Source organism: Pipra filicauda, unplaced genomic scaffold, assembly GCF_003945595.2.
Source record: "Pipra filicauda isolate LSUMZ 115617 unplaced genomic scaffold, ASM394559v2 scaffold507_size779033_pilon, whole genome shotgun sequence".
NCBI classification, from domain to species: Eukaryota; Metazoa; Chordata; class Aves; order Passeriformes; family Pipridae; genus Pipra; species Pipra filicauda.
In genome coordinates, this window is record NW_024104651.1 from 70,660 (window position 1) to 91,571 (window position 20,912).

A 20,912-nucleotide genomic window follows, 5' to 3' on the forward strand; every position below is an offset into this window, starting at 1 on the left:
AGTAGTCTGGTCTTGCCCATATATAGGTCTGTTGCTGTGGGTGCACTTCTTTTTTTCCCCTGGGCTGACAGGCAGTTGGGCATGCTCATGCCCTGGGCCTTGGCTCAGCTTTGTGCAAGAGAGGGAGGAAGGGAGATTTGGCCTGACCCAGGGTGGTGGCAGAAGGTGGTCACGGTTGTCACACAAACTAATTGCACTTCTAACCTCTTTGCTGTTTATAAGCTGTCCCCCCACCAAGGACTCGTGTCTCTGTCTGGCTCCTCTCTCAGGGTGGAATCACAAAAGGCTCCAGCTCCCACTCTTGACCTTCTGTGTGCTAACTCTGAGTGCAGCTTCCACCTGAGCTTTGCTGTCATATTTCTTAGGGGGTAGTGAGAGAGATGATCTATAACTATACAGATTTATTTAAGTGAGGTGCTCAGGAGGCAATTTATCTTAGAGTGATAAAACAGTAAATTTTTTAGTTTGTATCTGACATCTAGTTATATAGAGCTGGTTTCAGGCAAAGCAGTTATATTACCATGATTAGATGCTGTGCAGATGGTCTGCAAAATGCCATTTGAACAGTCCCCTGTCCTTGTGCTGCCCTTCCAGCTGGTTACCTTCACTTCCACTGGTGGAGTAGGAGATGAAAACAGAGCAAGGACAGAAATGTGTGGACGCTGGTTGACATCTGCTGAATCTGCTCTCTCCAAAGCCAGGTAGGGAAAAAGTGACAGCTTTCACATTCCGTGTTCTGCCATTGGTTGGTGCAGCTGACACTTTTCCTTGAGATATTATTTCATCTTCCTCTTCAGGACAGTAAATCTTGAAGAGATAGACAAATGTAGAGCTAACTTATAATTGTCTTCCCCAGGGGCATCCTGGGCAGGCTTAACTCCTGACAATTCCTTCAGCAGAACCTCTCTCTGCTTTGCCCTGCACCCCTCTCTGCAGCTGCTGCATAACTTCTGGCCGCTCAGCCCTCTTTGGAATGAACCAAAACACATTTAATTGCTCGTACCTTTGTGATGGGATAAGCCCTTTGTCACCTACAGGTCAGTTCCCTGAGGTGTGGATGTGCTTACCAGTCAAAACCCCTGAAACTAAGCAAGATGAGCAGATGGTAGACCTCCATACCTTTGAACTGGTCAATACAGATTGAGTACAGGAGTTTCATAATACACCAGATTTATGTGATGATCTGACTACAGACAGAGACAAGCCTGTTCTAGTCCAGGACTCATAGCATTGTTGCATACAGCCATACACATATCACCAAGGCATGACAGTAGTAGTTGTGCTATGCTCTAAGGTACAGATTGCCCCAGGTGAGTGGTGAGAGCTGCTGCATAGATATGAGGCTTTGGTAACATTACAGTGTTCATGATGCTATGGACTAACATCCCTTATGCGGAAGAAAGGAACCTACCAGAGACTTCTTTCCTCCTTAGGCTCTGAGGAACTTCCAAGGGTTTTCCTTCTGTGGTACTTTTTCTCTTCTCTCTCTTTCTTGCTCTTTGCTCAATCTTTCTCAGTCCTTTAGCCCTGTTTTTGCATCACTTGTCTATCCACTGTCTCACCTTGATGAGGTCATCCTGCTGTAAAAGAAGTATCCCTCAATACAAAACTCTGTAAGACTTCACACTCTCAAGAAACAATACAGGGTGCTCAGTGCTCCTTTCTTCCATCTGGCAAAGGTGCTATTCATTTGGATCAGTTCATTTCCTTACACCACAGATCTGGGAGGCTGTAGCAAGAAGCAGCATGCACTTGTGTCATCAGGTTCCCCTCTCTCATACTCATACTGTTCCTAGTTCTTCAGAGAAGACTGCAGTGCCTTTATCCCAACAAGACTGTTTATCACTCAGCTGGAAACATAAGAGAACACTTGCACAAAGAGCAGCTGCTGTTTGGGTACTGCTGATAGAAGGGGACTTCAACAGGCAGGTTGGGCAGCTTCTATTCCCAGTGCTGGAGGAGGTTAGGGCAGAGGGAAGGTGGACCTCCTGGTGATTCTCTGCATGTCTTTGAAGGTGGCCATTGTCAGTCTCTGAGTTTACTGTTGCTGGGCTGCCCCAGGAACTGCTGAACTGATTGGTCTCTTCTGTACTGCTTCGTAATGGAAATATGGAGATGAAGTGGGAGCCATGATAGGCAGTGATTCTGCTCTACCCCTGAGCAGCCTGCCACCCTCCCACTGATTCCTGGCTGTACAAAGGCATGTCAGGAATTGGATAGGGCTGGCAGAGACCTGGCTGTAATAGGATGCCCCTGTCCTTTCCTTTCTTTCCATGACAGAAGAGAGATGAGTTTATGGCATGTGGTATTGGGGGCTGCCAAGTGGCACTGGCCAAAGGAATGATGGGACCTCAAGAAGGGAACTTGCTACCCACCACCAAAAATCAGTTTGGTTCAATAAGTGGAAACCTCACTGATGAGAAGTTTGGACACAAAACAAAGTCCTGAGTTGTAACTCAGCTCATCCAGCAGGCTGGGCCTAGGAACAGTACTCAGTAATCCTGACTTCAGGTCTCCTTAACCAGTAGACATATCACTGTTCTGCTAGAGTGCAAAGAATTGCAAGTCCTGACTCTGACTTCTCATTTTCCTTTCCACTCCTTCCCTTCTTACCTCATGTTAGGGAAAGCAGGGGCAATAATGCCTGTATGGGCCCAGGTCCTGTTTCCTGTATTCCCAGTTTTTGACATGGCTACTCCTTCTGCCAAGCTCTGATACAGATTTTGTTGTTCTTCAGTGGCTCATGGGACTTTTTTCATCTTGCTAGCAGAGGATGGCTGGGTAGCACCCACATGTTAGAATTATCCAGGGGAGAGTAGCAGGTCAGGACCAATGCTCAGGTTGGATTAAATTGGATTTCACATCTCTGCTTCTAAACATTCAGCTTGTTCTTAAGGTTGGAGGAAAATGGCATGGGGAATCTGCTATTTTCCCATAGCAATCCTAATTGGATGATGGTAAAGGAAAAGAAAGAGAAATGAAAAGCTCTTTGCTAGAGGTGAGGAACCTTTCCTTAGCAAGAGCAAAACCAGATCATTTCCAATGCAGGGTCACTTAGGATGGATAGTGTTAAGCTCTTTTTTCCTGACTCCTTCCTTTATTCCGGGGTCTCATGAGATGCTGGAAGAATTTCCATGCTATTCACAAGGCTGTTGCTTTGCAAATCTCCCTCATTAGCCTTAGATTCATTGTCTTTGTAATTCTAACATGTATTTATTTACTTCAGAAATAAATCTGCTCACCATTTCATTGGCAGATCATTTTATTGTAATTAAGAACCAAAGACTACTATGTATCAGCCTGCAGACAAGGAAAGAGCTCACGTAGACACACTACTTAGATTAAAGGACTAAAACTCACCTCTCTGTATAGCTTGTCAGGCAAGCACTATCACACCAGTCATATCTAGGCAGTCACTAAAGCAGATAATTTCTTCCTTGGGTCCTGGGGCTAAAAAGAAGCATTTGAGAATGGAAAATCAGCCAATGCATGTCTTCAGGCAGACTTCTCAGCCTCAGGGATGAGTCATTTATTGATTGTCTTCACACACACACTTATTCTTTCCTTATAGTATGTATGATTAGGAAATAGCTGAGAATAGTTCCTGAGAAAGGGCTTTATAACCTTCTTGAACCATCTCACCTTTCCAGGCCTATAGCTTCACTTTGGGATTTAGTTATGTTAGTACCAGAGAGGATATGTATATGTAAACTCTGGTAAGTATGTAAACTGGGATACGTGTAAATGATTTCACAAGTTTCACAGAGTATTCTGAGTTATTTCCAGCACACTCACTCTGTATTTCTCCTCCATGATGGAGCACAGCCTGTGTGTGCACTGTTACTAGTCACTCAGGTCCTGACTTTCACAGAAATCCTGGCACATCAGAGCAGAAGCCAACAGGACAAGGTCTCTGTTGTGGACAATCAGGACATCAGAGGCACTGAATTACCTTCTCTGTGTGCTCAACAATACCTCTGATATCTCATTTGTGGCACTACTTAAACCCTAATAGTAGCTAGCCCGTCTTCCTTTAATGACCTGGAGCAGAGCCTACAGCTCAGGTTTGGAGGTAAGGATTATAATCCCATACTCACTGTCACTGGTGTGTTGTCCTATCCCCATTCTGACTTATCTGCAGAGTAATTTTTTGAAGCAAAGTGGGATCTGGTTTTTGCATTACCTTAAAGAGACTGTTTCACTATAGGGATTCTCATTGCTACATCTTAGTCCCTTGGATGCTCACACTGCTGTGTTGCAGTAGCTGAAGCTTCCAGTGCTGGGAGCGTGCCAAGGATTCAAACACCCATACCCACAATAATCCCTGCCTCAGGAATCCAGATTTGCCTGGGACTTAGTAACATGACCTGTTTTTCACCAGCTCTAAAGTGCTCCCTCCAGAACGAAGTTTCATCTTCTCCCATGCTTAGTTTCAGCCAAGGAATGAAATCACTTCTGAACAGCCACTGAACTTTGTTGGCTCTGTTAGCTTTTGCACTTCTACTCGAAAACATGAATATTCAGTGCCCAGTTTTGGGATAGGTATATTTTCTGTTCTTCGCTCTTCCTAAACAATCAGAAGCTGGAGGTTACATACTTTTTATATTAGCAAAAGAGAAGAAATTGCTGAAAACTTTGTCAAGGAAGAGAAGGCAAGGCTGTGCTCATCTGTCCACCTTGTGGACACTTGCATGATCCTAGCACGAAATAGCAAGAGAGAGAGCTTGACCCAGATCCTGAGGAGTCAGAAATGGAGCTTCCATGGGATTTGTAGCAGTAGCTTTTCTTAGGGAGTGAGTCAACATAGCCAAAAAGCAAGGCAGCATGGCAAGTATTAAGAGGATGTGCCATTGCAATGTTGTGCCAAAGTTACTCAGCTAAGGATGTTTCCTAAGTGGATTTTCAGTCATTTCAGTCACTCTTTCTTCCCCAGCATTGCCATGCATTACCTTCTGTCCCTCTGTGCTCATTGCCTGTCACTAGCACTTGCACTCACTTAACCTTAACTATTAGTGCTGCCCTTAAATCAAACGCAGTGCTGGAAACTTGCCTTTCCCGGCTTTTGGCCTTCTTTCAATCACAACAGACGTGTTAATGAGAAGACCTCATATCTAAGCGTCTAGTCAAGGCACTTGCAAAATGCCAGCCAGCACAGTAGCTGGATGTGAAAAAAAGGAACCCGCTAACGTCAGCTCAGAGCAAGACTCATATTCAAAGAGCAGCAGAGGCCACCTGGGACAAGCATGTGAAGAGATGGCTCAGTGGTCCTTGGAGAAGTGTTATGTTCACTGGAAAACCCAGATGAGTGTGGGGACTATCAGCTCCTGCCAGCGGGTTGCGGGTACACACACCTGGCAGCAGGCAGCTGAGGAGTCAGTGGTGTACACGTGGGAGAAAGGTCAGGAGATTGTACAGGGCTTTTCACTTGAGAGTTGGATGATGAGGGTGGTCAGTGAGTGATGAATATGAGCAGCTGGTAGAGAATTTCACCCCGAGACAGTTCAGTTAGAGGGTGGGAACTCAGCAATTTTTGTATTGGGCAGGGTTTTTTAATGATACTCTGGGAACTAGGTGTCATAAGGCACGTAAATCAAAGCAGCTTCTTGAAACTGAGATAGTCTGAGGCCCTGATGCCCTGAGATCTGAGCAGCTGAAGTGACACTAGATAGTCCCCTGAGTACATGGGCTCTGTTTGTGCCAGCAGTGAAACCACTCCTTCCTGATCTGGAGTGAAAAAATAAATGACATTTTTTAGGAATCAGCTTAGTAACTTAGGGGTTTTCACATGGTTTAAAAAGGTATTATACTTTATTAGAAATCTTTAAATTCAAAACAGAGTTTTAAATATTTGTGTTAATTTCAATTTAAATGTGAATTCAAGGAAATCTTTTCAAGACTGTTCATTTGATATCCAACTAATAAAAATATTTAGAGAAGGAAAGCAATGCTGCTTTAGTGTCATCTCTGTAAATTTTATTGAGCTAAAGTTTTTTGCTTATTGAACTGATACAATATTGACCCAAACATAAAACAATTTTATTTATTTTCTACCAGAACTTAGGGTATAGGAAGAATATACTCTTCCTGTAACTTTGGATTGTGTTCCAAGAAAAGAGGTACATTTAAAGGCCTTTTTAAAAGTCTTAGACAACTACATAATTTTGACAATTGCTTTATGAGAATCTATCTGCCAGTTCACCAGTGTTAGCCAGTTACTCCTTGTTCTTTACCTCAGCCAGTTTTATCTATATAGCACAAAGTTTGAAGAGCTTGCCTCAACATAGTTATACTTCCTAAATGTTTATACTTACTAAACATCTCGTCTTATCTAATATCCTGTCCCTTAAAAATTAGTTATAAGAACAGGTCAAGTATATGGTGACAACGATGCCCAGTTTTCAGCAGATTTTGACTTAGGAGGAGCCTGCAGATAAATGGAGACCTCAAATGTAGTGGTCCTTGATAGATTTTTCTCCCCCATGGATTTGAGAATGAAACTACACATTGGAGTGTAGGGAAGGGAATATATAGTCCTTGGCAGTGCAGCCAGTTCACGGAGAGAAGGAAGAAAGAAATCTGCCATCATTTGGATGGAAGCAAAGAAGAAGTGAAGCATCAGCTAAGTAGAATAGGAATCCCTGAGATATGACCACAGTTCAAATGAGTAACTAAGCAGTGAGGAGTTAATGCTTTGCTCTGCCTCAAACACCAGTGAACATTGCAGCTGACAAGTTAAACAGGATGTGCCTGGAAGTACTGATGTAGGAGAGCACCCTTCTGGAGCCAACTTCTCTGTTCTGGTCCATGAAGACTGCACAACACAGGACAGCACAAGCGCAGAAGTGGGGTCAAGGAGTGGGCAAGACCAGTAGAGGGGGATCAAGACCACCAAAAGACACTCAAAGACTCTCAGCTGGTTTCCAGAAAGGTCCAGAAGAATGGACTGCTCATGCTCACTCACACAAAGAGTAAGAAACCCCATCCCAGGGCAGGGAAAAATTACCTATTAGAAGGTGCCTCCACAAAGCTTGGGTGGCTTCCTCAGGACTCTGGACATCTGTCGGCTGGATTGGCTGATGGTCTTCTTTCTTCTCTTTTCTGATCTCTCTTTCCTCTTCTTCCCTCTTTCCTTTTAGTCTTTTGTTTGTCTTATTATTAGAAAGTAGGGGCAAAACATTTATCAATTTCCATGCTAAGTGTGTTTTGCTAATAAAACTTTGTGAGCTTTCTTCTCTGGATCCTCTTGGCTTTTGCTATTCTTTTTTGACCATATACATCTATGAATCTTGGGTGCTCCCTTCTTTGTAGGAGTGGGACACAACAGTCACCAAGTCTAGCATCGTAGTTCACTCATAGCGTTTTAAAGTTCCTCATTGCTGCTCCCTCCTTAAACACTGCACCGGGATAATTCAAAATGAAGCTGAAGCAGTTGTGATCTTTTCTTGTTGGCAGAAAACACTGTATCCCATTATGGGCCCTACTGCAAACAGAAAAAGAGTTAGAATACACACTAAGTGTTTATAATCCTGTGTTCACAGCTGCTCGACTTTTTTGAGAGAGCAAGAGAGCTTATAGTAGTACCCCATCCCAGAGAGCTGATGTCTTCAGCAAACAGTGATAGCATTACTCATACTGATATCTGTTTTCTAATTCTAATATTTTGTTCTTCTTTACCTGACTAAAGTTCCAAGTGCCCACCATTCACTATAATCAAGTGCTGATTTCCTTGAGATTCCCCAGCTTTCCTTTGCTCGCTCCACTTCTGCTTTCCTAGACCTTGCTTGTACACTGCAGGAGAGCTGCCCGTGCCAAAAGTAAGGACTCCTTCAATGGCCTCCTGACATTCTCTTTCCAGACAACTTCTGGTCACTTTTCTCTTCCAGAGCTCCTCAACATCACTGCACCCAAGCAAGAAAAGCAGAGCAGGTCCAGCTGCAGTAACCAGGGTCAGAGAAAAGTCAAGATCATCAGGCAAGTCTGACTTGACAAGGCAAGGCTAAGGACAAGCTGGGAAGTCAATCCAGCATCAGTATCAGCAAGGCACAAGCATAGCTGAGACAGTTCAGCCAAGGAGCAAGGGCATGGGCTGAGCTTAAATGCAGCTCTGGAGCAAAAGTGGGAGAGCTTTTCCCCAGCTCTGTTTCACTCCCAGCATTTTCCCCAGAAGTCTGATTAAGGTGACAAGTAGCCAATCTCCTGGTGTGGGAAGCCAGGGGAGCACACTCAGGCCCTGACAGGAGTGTCCCATGTTACACGAGCACTCAGGCACCAGAGAGCTGGCAGGGACCAGTGCCTGTGCTGCTGCTGTTCAGCACTGCAAGGCAGGAGCCTCACCACAACACAACACAACTACTGGTCCCAAATAGCTCAGGGAGGAATCTCATGAGGATGCAGATTCTAGTGCATGTACATTAGGCAGGAATCACAGAGTCTGTGTTACAGAGAATGTACTAAAGGTTTACTCCATAGTCATTTGAGTTTAGCAAACTGTCTCTCTCGTGTCACAGAGATGAGTTGTTTACAAACCAAACACTGTCAGTCCATTTAATTAGCTCTTTAGCATGGTGAGAAATGTTCCCTGGCAGAGAGTTCCTGGGAAAACCTCCAAGATGTGAAATGGAGAGGGAGAACATACAAGGCTAGTGTCCCAGACCCAAACCTCACAATTGAATCATCCCTCTTTGGATGATGGTGAACTGAGCCCAGAGAATGTAATAACCATCTTCATGGCCAATGTAACAGTAATTTTTAGCAGTGCAAGGGACACTCATGCCATCTTGCCACAGAGGGGAACAGCTTCCACGGTGCCCTCTTTTCTGTACAGATGTAGCATAAAAACACAGCCCTGACACGTTCTGGAGCTGCCCAGCTTAGTTTAGGTAGGTCTGGGTCTAGGTATCCTAATATTCAGGTGTCTTGATATTAGTAAGATAGCTAGCAGAGTGTTAGCAAGACTGCTTGACTTGCTCCACTAAAGACTCCATTTGCAAGCTTGTCAGATTGGATCATTCAGACAGGAACTGCTCACATTATGAGGCATCTTTTCCCATGAAGTATGCAGAAATGGTCAAACAGCAGGTTTTTTTCCTAAACAAAGGAAAAATGTGTTAGTTATAAGAAGTGGCTGTAGAGAAACAACAGTGTTGTTTCACAGGTCTGCTTAACCCTATTCCTGAAAAAAAAATCCACTCAAACCCGATTTCTCTGAATCACTGTGGCATGCTCGAAGTCAGAAGCTCAGCTCTAAGCTCAGAAGCATGGCCCTGAGCTCAGAACCACTGCACCCCACAGCTGCTGCAGGTTGGTTGTGAGCAGGAGGGATGGAGAGGAATCTACATGCTGTGCTGTGTACTGTGCTCTTGGCAGCCTTGCCTTGTGTGCTCACACAGACAAGCACTGGGTCAGCATAGAGATGCAAGAGATCAGAGGAGGAAAGAAGCCAAGGCTTGGGAACGCAACAAGAGAGAATAAGAAATGAGGTTGGTAACATAGAGGCAGGGCTTGGTGAGGGTCCTAGGAAGATGTGAAAACTTGGATGTGAGCGAGGACACAGGGCCAGTCATGAAATTAGCTCAAGTCACTGAGCCCTTGAGGGGAATTCAGAAAGATTCAGATCTTGCTGATGACATATATGTGCCATGTCAGCGATACTGGGAAAGACCTGCCGGCTGCCTCACCTCGTTTTTAAAAAAACCTGGATACAGTTTGCTACGGCAGTGATAGGCATATGTTGCCCTCCTGTGGCGAACCTCGCATTTTCCCTGGAGTAAGGGAGTAGTACTTGAAGGGACTGGGGCCCGCAGCCCCAAACACACCACTAGACTAGGCTTTTATTTCCATGTGGTTACAAACGCACCATTATTAATTTGAACATTGACAGTGTTTGTCTCCCACAACTTTGTCGTTATTCAGATACATTTACTGTTTTGTTTGACCAGACCCGCACACAAAGTCCCAATACAGGTATTCCCATTGTTCTGTCAAAACACAAATTTAATTACTCCTGCCACAAAAGTGTACCAGTTTGAGCTGCACTGGTTTCCTTAATTTGGTTTAATACTTTCAGTTGTGTGTTGCGTGCTGTGATGAAAGCCATTTGTCCTGCAATTGCCTCCATGCAGCCATGACTGACAGTGCTAATGCTATATATGTTGAACTACAAACCTCTGAAAAATTACCCACTTAAATTTCTTACAATTTTGTAAAAGTTCTATTACCAAGCTTCAGACTTCTCATACTAAGATCTATTTAAATGTTAAAAAATATTTATATACAGAGCACAAAATGTTTATTTCCGTAAGTAAGATCAGCAAAGCCACAATTTCAGTTTTCAAAATAAATTGTCCTGTGTTCCTAGAGGCTTCTGAATTAAGCAGTGATTACAGTTAAAATCTGCCCTGGGAAGAAAAAGAAAACCACCCAAACCCAACATACTACCACCAAGTTCTGACCAGGTCTCAGCTCACACCTTCTTATAGACTACCAGTTCATCCTGCTGATGATCTGTCCAACACTATAGTCAGCTCCCAGTTGCTGTCAGCCAACCCTAGGTACCATCCGGAGAGCACATCTGCAGAGCACATCTGCAGAACTTTCCTCCTGGCCACTTGCAGCAGTGCCTGCATGGACCTCTCCCTCCTGTGCCTGCTCTACATCTTCCACTCAGGACATCCAAAAGTGGTGTGCAGTACTGTCCATTTCTTCCTGGCACCTCACATCTCAGGAGTCACAATATCTAAGCCATGCCAAAGGAAAAGTAACTGAAAAAGAGTTGATAGGTGAAACTGAAATAATTTAGTAATGGGATTCACCAATGTGGACAGACAGGTGTGCTGGCCCTGGGTGTGATGAAATTAATTTTCTTCACATAGCTGGTATGGGGCTGTGCTTTAAGATTTGTGACCAAAACACTGCTGAAACCAATATATTTGCTATTGTCGAACATTGTCCCTGACCCATGGGAAAGAGGCCGAGGGTGTGCAAGAGGCTGAGAGGAGTCACAACCAGGCAGATGACCTGAATTAGCCCCAGGGATAGCGCATGCCAAAGCTCCCCAAGTCACTGTTGTGTGTCATAGAGCTGTTTTCCTGGAGATGGATGAACACCTGCCTAACCCTGGGAACTGGTGAATGAATTCCTTATTTTGCTTTGCTTTGCCTGGCTTTTACTTTCCCTATTAAACTTGTCTTTATGTCAACTCATGAGTTTTCTCACTTCTACTCTGATTTTCTCCCTCACTGCACCAGGGAAGAAGTGATTGAGCGATTGTGTGGGGCTTAGATGCCAGTTTGGGTTAAACCACAACTACAGGGGACAGGAGGTGTAAGAAAAAACTAGTAAAATGGGAATAACTGTTTTCTCACTTACTCTCTATGACATGTACAACTTCACTGAGGTGAAAGGGGTACATCAGTACAACTACATTACTCCCTTTTAAGTTCTGGCTACACCTGGGGTTTTTTTGTGTTAGTGAACAAAGAGATGGCTCTACATGAGCTCAGGTATTGATGGGCTTTTAGATTCACACTTACAACCCTGAACTGATTCAGAATGCCAGAGTTCAGCAGCAGTAAAACTGAATAACTGTTGCTGTCCAGTGAACTGCATATAAATGAAGCTAAGTTGGGAAAAGGTAAAAGAGTAACAAGGAAACACCCACTACTCACTAACAATGACAATAAAGCTTTGCATGATTCTAGGAATATAACCAGTCCCACAACAACTAAACTTGCTGTTTCTACCCTTCTCCCTCTATCAACACTCATTGCTTGGCACAAGTGAGTTATAGTCACAGCAAAAAACAATTAGAATCAGACCTGCTAGCAAACAGTAACCAGGAAAAAGTTTCCTTTGTCCTACACTACACTGAAAATTTAAAACTACGCATGTGAAATGTAACACAAGTAATGCTGAATTGATATTTACAATACTTCCCTTGCTTTTGAAATATGCAAAAAAATTTGTACATTAGGTTCTGGTCTACCACCTGTTTCTTGCTGATAGTAAGGTACCTTGTTTGTGAAACTAACAATTTTACTCTACCTTTCTAAGATCATACAGGGGAACTTTGAAGTAAACGCTCTCAATTGTGGTATTATAGACATAGTTCTGGGGAAAAAAAACTTAGGTGGATGTGTTTACTCCTGAAAAAAACCCTCCTCACACATAAATCAGGAACAGGGTACCAACAAGAGAAAAAGAAGCAACTGGAATCATGAAATACAGTTCCCTTAAATCTTCAGATTGAACCTTCATACTTGATATACTTAACATATGAGAATTACTGGAGGTTAAAATAATTAGTTAGTAATTAAATAATGAAATGAAAATTTATTTTAATAATTTCTGCTTGCTTCACTGAAGAGTGACAGACCTCTTAAAATGAGACTATGTGGGCTTTGCTCATAAGCAGTTAACAGTTAGCTGCAGGAGCAATGGAAAAGGACCCATGGAATTTTACTGCTGCATTATTTATGTTTTTTCCCTATACATTCAGTGTTTTCTATGAATATTCACACTTGTCTAAGAAAAGATGCACCAATACTTCTGAAACAAGTCTTGAAATCACCAGAGCTAAATTGTGTTTTATTTCCAACAATTAGCCATTACAGTATGTGAAACAAAAAGCGTCCAAAATAAATAGCTGAAGATGAAGCATCAGTATACTACTGTCTTCGCTACTGTTGTGGCCCCTTAATGTTTCTTGCTTTTCAACCTTCATTCTTCAGATTCTCCAGGCCTACGGATATCATCAATCTTCAGGATCATTCTAACAACCTGAGTCGCCAGAGAAATCTGCTGTTTCTTACCAATCAAGGTTTCTATAACATGCTGCTGTTTCATATCTGCCAAAGGAAAGCAGAAGAATTAGACACTCTCCTCAAGTCTAGATATTATATTTAACCTGAAGTAGTAATTTCCATGCAATTTTATAGAATGTTTTGAAATTATTATTCTTGGCCACTGTAGTTTACAAACACCATTTGTACAAATTAGTTTTACATCTGGGTTCTTACCAAAGATCTTGGGACATTAAGACCCAACTCTTTTCCCAACTAGCATTTCCCTAACTGTAACTTTTCACCATTCTGCATTACTTTTTGAAAAGCACAGTTTCTATACAGATATACTGAAAGCACCTTAAGGGCTGAGCAACTACTAAAGAAATACAAGTTCAAATGCCATAAAACAGAAACACCTAATCAAAGAAAGGTTATGAATTGACAAATTCTGCACTTTACCCTGTTCTTTTGAAAAGTGTACATCCAGAAGAAAATAAGTTTTTATACACTGGATCCTTAGTCTTCACATGCTTGTTACAGGTCTATATATGCAGACCTATTGGTGTGAGCAACACCATATGAAAATATTTTCAGCCTTTTGTTTACCTCACAGTTATTTGCAGAGCTGCAGTGTAAACTGGATCACTAAAACTACGGTATTTAAAACACAGCCTGCTCGTCTCATTATGAGAGCAGCTTCTTCTTTTCCTGTGCTACAGTGTCAGCACACATCTTCAACTAATCTTGCCACCAAATAAAGGTTTTCAAGCAATATATATTTTCTTCCTGGTAGACATGTATGTATCTCTCCACCTGCATTCCCATTTATTATGACAAGGTGCAAGAGTCTGAATAACTGAAACTGTTTTAAAAAAAAACATAGTAAGCATTTTGAGCTTTTGGGAAAGAAAAGCCTATAAGCTACTCCTTCTCCACACTGCAGTTCTTACCATTTGTTCCTTTCTGCAAACAATCAATGCCGAGGGCTGGATTATTTTCTTTCACTTGCCTAGCCCGCACTTCGGTCATAGTCTGTATTGGATTCATACCACTATTCTCCGAGAGTGCCATGGGAATTACCTCCAGGGCATCTGCAAAAGCTCTCACAGCATACTGCTCCAAAGATGGGCACTAGAGGAAAAGAAATTTGAATTCAGAAGCTATTAATGCCAATGTTAGTAAAAGTAGATTTTTATACTAGCTATAAAATATATACGCACAACATGCAGATTTTATTGGGAATAAATTAACTGAGCTAATACCTCTGGATGATAACTACTTGCAAATTAAAAAAAAAATTAAACTGTTCTTATCATAAAAGAAAAAATAGTATTAGTAATGACTTTTTACAGAGAAGGGAAGGAAAACTTTTAATGCTGGTTATCAGTGAATGTCAAAAAGTTCCACAACATGCACGTTTTGGAAGATCTTCGATGTTTTTCTGGAATCTCTAAAGGCAGACTTAATCTCTCATAAATTAAAGACAGTTTTAACTATTCCTTTCTCACCTTATCTGCTGCTTCACTGACTGCCAAGGCACAAGAAATTTCAGCTGCACCACCACCATACACAATACGATTATCACGAACGAGATTTCGGATTACACACAATGCATCATGAAGAGAACGCTTTGCTTCTTCAATGATCTGGAATTATAAAAAGCATGTATTTTACAATATACACATCTCAAGGCTATGAAGAGATATTTCCTAATACAGAAATGAAAACTGGAAATAAACTGTAGGATCTTCTCATGGCTCTAATGCAGCTCTACTGCTGCTATATTACTTCAAAATACAGAATGTTAGACATCCATTGACAAAGAAAGAATAAAAATATATGTATCATTTCAGTGTTATTTGTTAAATCTGTAATTAAGAAGGACAAAAACTTACGTTGTAGGGTTTTTAATCTGCTATATTTACAAGACACAAAACACCAAGATTTAAATGCCAACATTTTTTTCAACTGCAGTTTCTGTCAACTCCCAACTTCAGTAGACATAGGAGGATTTAACATATATTTAACAAACATATATTTAACATGTTATATATTTAACAACATACATTTAACAAACATATTTAACAAATAAATATACTGGGCTGAGACAGATGTTCATTCAGCTTGTGAAAGAACTGCTTATCAGTTTGCATCAATGTTGATTCAGAATTTGCCACCAGGACAAGTATGTCGGCATCGAGATACAATTTGTCAATCCAGCTGTCCAGCTCTGTGGTTACAGAGGAGAAACATAACAAGTTATGCTAACCTTTATAGCAGTATGTTTGATTCCTTAAAGAACTTTTCAGGATACATTCTTTTTTCCTAAGTTTTTTCACTCAAAGTAGGACTTGACCTATAGTAAATAGAATTCAGTGCTAATAGCACAACCAAATCCCAGGTTAAGTACATAAGCATTTAAAATGGTCTCGTTCTGGGAGGGTGGGGGGTGTAGGGTGTGTTTTGGCTTGGGTTTTTTATTTTTCATTTTTTTAAGTGGACTAAATCAGAAGTGTTACAACTAGGTCTACAATAAAACCTAATCTTTCAAAGATGCTAGTATTTACTCATAAAAGTGACTCATGAGAAAAAAAAAAGAGAATCCACAGGTAAAATTATTTCTATATTTATGAACTATACGGTCTAATAGAGAGGGAGCAAAGTTTTTATTTATAAACACAGAATATGAATCTAATAAGTGACTTCTGACACACAGTCATGACTGCCTACAACCCTTTATACCTTCTATTTGTCCACACTGCAAGGAAAATGTAGACAAAATCAAGAGGAGTTTATTAGCATGCTTTAGAAAGAAACTACACATTCTGCAACTTATGTATCAAACATTTGTAACAAACCAAGCATCTCACCATTTTGTTTCCTCCTCTGATGAAAATGGTCACAGCTCTGGAATTCTGACACTGTTCGATGAGAAGCATTCTGTCCTTTGTTGTTCCAAAGGAGATCTCTCGGACAACACCCGCAAAACCCAGTTTCTCTGGTGTGAGTTCACAGAAGCGAGGAACAATGCGTCCTCCAGTCGCAATGGCGATTAACTGAAGTTAAACAACCATCAGTTAAGATTTTTCCATTGTGTTTTTCATAACATAAAAACAGTGAAAAAGAATCTGTCAAATGCCTACTACAAAAGCTTATCTTCCCACCACTTGAAAGTATTTCAGGCGATGCTTTGTTTCTGCAAACTGCAAGACCGAAGCAGAAACGTTCCTAGACATCTAAAGTCATATACGTAAACTCCAATTTTAAACCATAATCCCATTCGCTGTATGTTCCTCCATAGATCCCCAAAGATTTTTCTCCAATAGCCACCCATGCACACAATTACGCAGTTCTACCCAGAAAGCCTGAACTTTTAGCTGGTACAGCCTATTATTTAACAAATGTTTGACAACTGGTACAAAGCCCAATTTTACTTACTTCTATTTCAGGTCCACCAACCCAACGAACAGCAGGCAGCTCATTCTGGAGCAGCAAGTGATTTGCCTCATCATCAAAACCCCATTGGCAAATAGCAAGGTTTGCACCAGTGTCTTTTATCTGAAAGCAACAAAAATCATTAATCTTCTGATCAGAACTAACACAGAAATGAAAAACAATCTCTTTGTGGTTTTAATTCTCATAATTTTCTCAAAATAGAATTCTGAAGAAGAACCCTCTGGCATACATAGAGATCAAAATATATTTTAAACCAATGTGGTATCTCTTTCTTACATAAACTTAAATTTTATTCATAGTGCTTTTATTCATAGCACTACAATTGCTTGTATGTTGCCTCCTATAAGGAGGCATTTCCAGGAATAAATCAATGCATTATGCTATTTTGCATAAAGGCTACGAAAGACAAAGAAAACAGAAATAATCCTAAAGACTACCTGCTTCACCATCTCTTCAAATTTCTCTTTTTCGTATTTCTGCAGTGCCTTGTAGTCATCCACAGATGTGACATCAAGCTTATGTTTGGTTTTAGGCTTAGGTGGTTCGAATGGACAAGTAAGGATTGCAATTTTAACATCTTTTAGCTCCTGTGCAATTCAAAAAAACCCAAAAAGTTGAGTTTTGACCTCATTAGCACCTCTTTCTTATATTTGCAAAACTTACAGACATATCTTTATAAACATGGGCATAGGAGGAAAGGCGAAGACCATCTAACTTATTCGCAAGTGGAACAAACGATAACTAAGTAATTCTGCCAATAATTTCTGTAACCCTCTTAGAATAAATTAGACACTGTTTAAGCCCTTAACAATCTTTAACAGTGATGTCTTTTTATAGTTTAAAGTTTAAAAACCAGAAAAAAATTCAATGAAATTGTTATTTGCCCTATCCACAGTGATGACTGAGAATACTAATAATTTTTATAGCAACATTTCAAGTACTACGTGACTGATATTTTTCACTAGTCTTCCTTTTTTTACAGAATAAACAGTGTCAACAGCTAGAAAAATAGTTAAGAATAACAGAAATTTTTAATTGCCTCCATTTTTCTTCCAGTACACTGCCCACTGCCCAAAGACCTGGAGACCTTATCTATATTAAATATAATACAAAGACAGTTTCTGGGGTGTTCCAAACAGCACAACATGGAAACTCAAAGATTAAGAAACACTTCTTGATATTAACTTTCATTAAGCATATTAAGCCTATCACACACTATGGATGATTATTTCTGCTTTAATGTAGAACTCTGCAATTGTCCTCACTTAGGAGGACAGCAATTCCTCCCCTTGCCATAATCTCTCAATATTATTGTAAATTCTAAACCTCCAACACGAAGAATTTCACACTGCCCTCCCCTTCCTCTGTTGATACATGCGTAAAAAGCCAAGCCAAACCACAAGGTTGTTTAAATATTAAACAAATGCCAGGATAGCATGTGAAGACAATCTTATTTAAGCCATTACACGTGACAGACACACACAGGGACATCACTTACTTTAGGCATCTGTGGATGACTGAAATCTTTATCCACAATCACTCCTTTAACCAACTGTGTATCTTCCAGTCTACCTCCCACTTTGCCTTGTACCTTGATCAGCTCAAAATCAACATCTTTACGTTCCATGTCTGCTACCGTCAGTACAGCGTTCACGGCAATTTCTGCCATTTGTCTGTGACAACGGTTAACTCTACGTTTAAAAAAAAATACAATTAAGTTGCATTACATTTCTTCAATTTGGGAAAAAAAAAGTGATTCTATCAATCTCAAACAGCAGAAAGTATCACTATAGCTAGAAACTTTTGCACTCTACATTAGAAGTAAGGGTCCTGTCCGCTTGTTCACAGAAATAAAAGGTGCTGGATATGGCAGAAAACAGAACACACAATAGGGTTGGTGTAAACAGCCTTTGTGGACATAGTCTCGATACAGTGAGGAGCACTAACTACCAATAAGCATTCAAATGACAGAAACCACTGTTAAGACAGCCCTGCAAAGGAAGCCCTTCCAATGTCTGAACTACAGACAGAATCCATAAAGGAATATAAACTTATGGAACTATTCTGAGGTAAGATTTTTTTACCCACAACAAACGAAACCTCTGAAACATTACACATAATTATTTTTATGAGATTTACATTACTCTTGGAATTTGCTGTGATGCAGAAATCTGGAACTAACAGGTTAGAATGAAGCTGATTCTGCGCTGTTTAACTTTATGGAGTTGACCACTTAGAGACAATGGATTCACAACTTGAGTCCACTGAGAAATTAGCCAAAATGAAACATAAGAGGGCCTTCAGCAGCACTTCAACAACGCAAACAATTTAATAATTCATGAAAACAACAGGATTTCTCCTTTCCACTCAAAGAGTTTTCAAGGGAAGTTTAAATATTCTGAAGTTTTTGCGACTTACACTTTAGAGCCCAGAGTCGTCTTTGCTGTCTGGATCAGAGGCTCGATGTTCTGTGGATCAACTGGAAAGCTGTCACTGATTTTGTCTAGATGCTCAATAGCAATGCGGGCTGCCTGCTCATAACCATCTGCTATTCTGATAGGGTGAATACCTCGATCTAGTAATTGCTCAGCCTGTTCCAATAATGCTCCAGCCAGAACTACAAAAAAAAAAAATTAAATTAAGTTTCACTCTTGATTGGACCATCATTTTTAATACATTATCAACACATTAAAAAGCATGGTTTCTCATTTTTTCTGTAATATTATAGGAGTTCAAGGTTTCCTAAATAACAAAGTAACTCTAAACAACCTCCTACTTGCTATGCTTAGAAAGAAAACACCATTAATGTTAAGATCAAAATGAAGCACAGGCACCAAGGCAGGACAGGTAGAAGATTATGGAAGAAAACTATGCAGAAAAATGTTTAAAGTACAAAGAGGGCTCTCAGTATTACCTTAAAATACTTAGAAAAGACACAAAAGTGTCTTTCTGATGAAAGCATTTCTAAGACAAGAACTTAAAAGGACACTGCAGCAATACTCTAAAGAAGTGCTACAGAAAAGCTACTGTTACTTCACATAAAATTTCTCAAAACAGCTGAAGAAACTTGATTTTAAAGCTGGAAAATCTTAATTAAGTTTAAAATACTTTCTTACCAACAACTCCAGTAGTTCCATCCCCAATTTCATCATCTTGAGATTTAGCCAGCTCCACCATAAGTTTGGCTATCTGGTGATCCACATCCATCATATTCAGGATGGTAGCACCATCATTTGTCACAGTCACCTCACCATCCTTGTCCACCATCATTTTATCCAAGCCTAAAAATACACGTTCAAAGCATGAAGGAAAACCTAGAAAATCCTTCAAAACAATTACTAAGAGAGAACCAGTAGAAGTGTTTCATTATTACCATTGGGCCCCAGGGATGTTCTTAGAGTACTTGCTACAGCCTTTGCTGCCATTATGTGAGACTAAAAAAACAAAGGAAAAAGAAGATAAATCATTACCATGCATTCTGAAATCATAACAATAAGCTAAGAAAGATACAGTAACGCAAATACTGTAATTCAACTGAGAACAACCAATTATGACTGAAAAAAGACATCAATATATGTGTATTATCTTTATGCCAGAAACATTTCCTATGTTTTTTCTTGCATTGCTTGTGCTGGCTCTGCTAAAGCATGCAAAGGCAGAGCAGCCAAAGCGACAGCATCCACGTTTAAAGCAGGGCAGCAACAGGAGCAGGCAACTCTACAAGAAGTCAGCGCAATTTTACTCATCGTAGAATCACCATATTATGGTTTGGGTTGAAAAGGACCTTGAAGATCAACCAGTTCCAACCCCCTGCCAGGGGCAGGGACACCTTCCATTCAGGTGGATGCTCAGAGCCCCATCCAACCTGGCCTTGGACGCTGACAGGGATGTGGTACCCACAACCTCCCTGGGCAACCTGTGCCAATGCTTACTCCGCTTTTCCCTCGCTATTTGTATCACCCGCACTCTCACACGGTGCCGACTCTCTCAGCCCCGGCCTTCCCGCAGCGGCCGCGCCGGGCGGGGGGCGGCGGTCCCAGGGAGGGGCTGCGGGAGCCGCGGGGAGGGGCGCGCTGCACCACCTGCGGGGTTACGGCCCCAAAAGCCCGCAACTCCGGGGCGGATTCACGGCACGATGACCGCACGGACGCTGTGCCGCGGATTCCCGGCCCCAAGGGCGATGTCTTTCCTCTCCCTCCATCCGTCCCACGCTTGCGGGCTTACACTGGGCTCCATCCGCCCTGCGCCATCCGCGGGGCTGCCGGAGAGCAGGGCACCGCCTTATCACAGGGGGCTCCGTCCTCCTGCCCCTCTCAGCAGCACATCACGGCACGGCACAGCACGGCATGGCATGGCATGGCATGGCGCGGCGCGGCCCACCCAGCGCGGGCCCACGGGCGGGCCCACGGGCGAACCAGCGGCCCTGGCGGCCGCCCCGCCTCGCTCACCTTGAGCGCCTCGAGCCCCATCAGGCGCGTCTTGCGCTCCTGGTCCTTGAGGATGAGGAAGGGGCGCCCATACTCGTCAAACGCCAGAGTCCCCATGGCCGACATGGCTCCCGCTCGTGCCACTGCCGCCGCCGCTCGCGCGCTCCTCCCGGAAGCCGCCGCGCCCGCCGTGACGCCGCGCACAGCCCTGCGCCTGCGTAGCCGGCGCCAGCGGGACATATTTCGC

General features: G+C 41.9%; 1 protein-coding gene across 1 annotated transcript; it reads right to left on the minus strand.

Moving 5' to 3' along the window:
• Nucleotides 1–12,558: 12,558 nt before the first annotated feature.
• On the minus strand, nucleotides 12,559–20,855 carry CCT5 (chaperonin containing TCP1 subunit 5). The gene is made up of 11 exons (XM_027724269.1): nucleotides 20,687–20,855; nucleotides 19,612–19,672; nucleotides 19,355–19,519; nucleotides 18,657–18,855; nucleotides 17,737–17,929; nucleotides 16,676–16,825; nucleotides 16,221–16,340; nucleotides 15,653–15,838; nucleotides 14,291–14,428; nucleotides 13,733–13,913; nucleotides 12,559–12,845 (listed from the first exon to the last, which is right to left on the minus strand). Exons 1-11 carry the CDS (start codon nucleotides 20,789–20,791, stop codon nucleotides 12,718–12,720), a joined length of 1,626 nt encoding a protein of 541 aa, XP_027580070.1. The 5' UTR covers nucleotides 20,792–20,855; the 3' UTR covers nucleotides 12,559–12,717.
• Between the last annotated feature and the right edge of the window lie 57 nt (nucleotides 20,856–20,912).

Coding starts and splice junctions, on each gene's coding strand:
- CCT5 (XM_027724269.1), bottom strand. CDS start 20,791: ATGTCGGCCATGGGGACTCTGGCGTTTGACGAGTATGGGCGCCCCTTC. Junction 16,826..17,736: donor GTCATCCACAGATGCCTAAA/GTAAGTGATGTC, acceptor TGAATTGCACAG/GAGCTAAAAGATGTTAAAAT. Junction 12,846..13,732: donor TTTGCAGAAAGGAACAAATG/GTAAGAACTGCA, acceptor TTCCTTTGGCAG/ATATGAAACAGCAGCATGTT.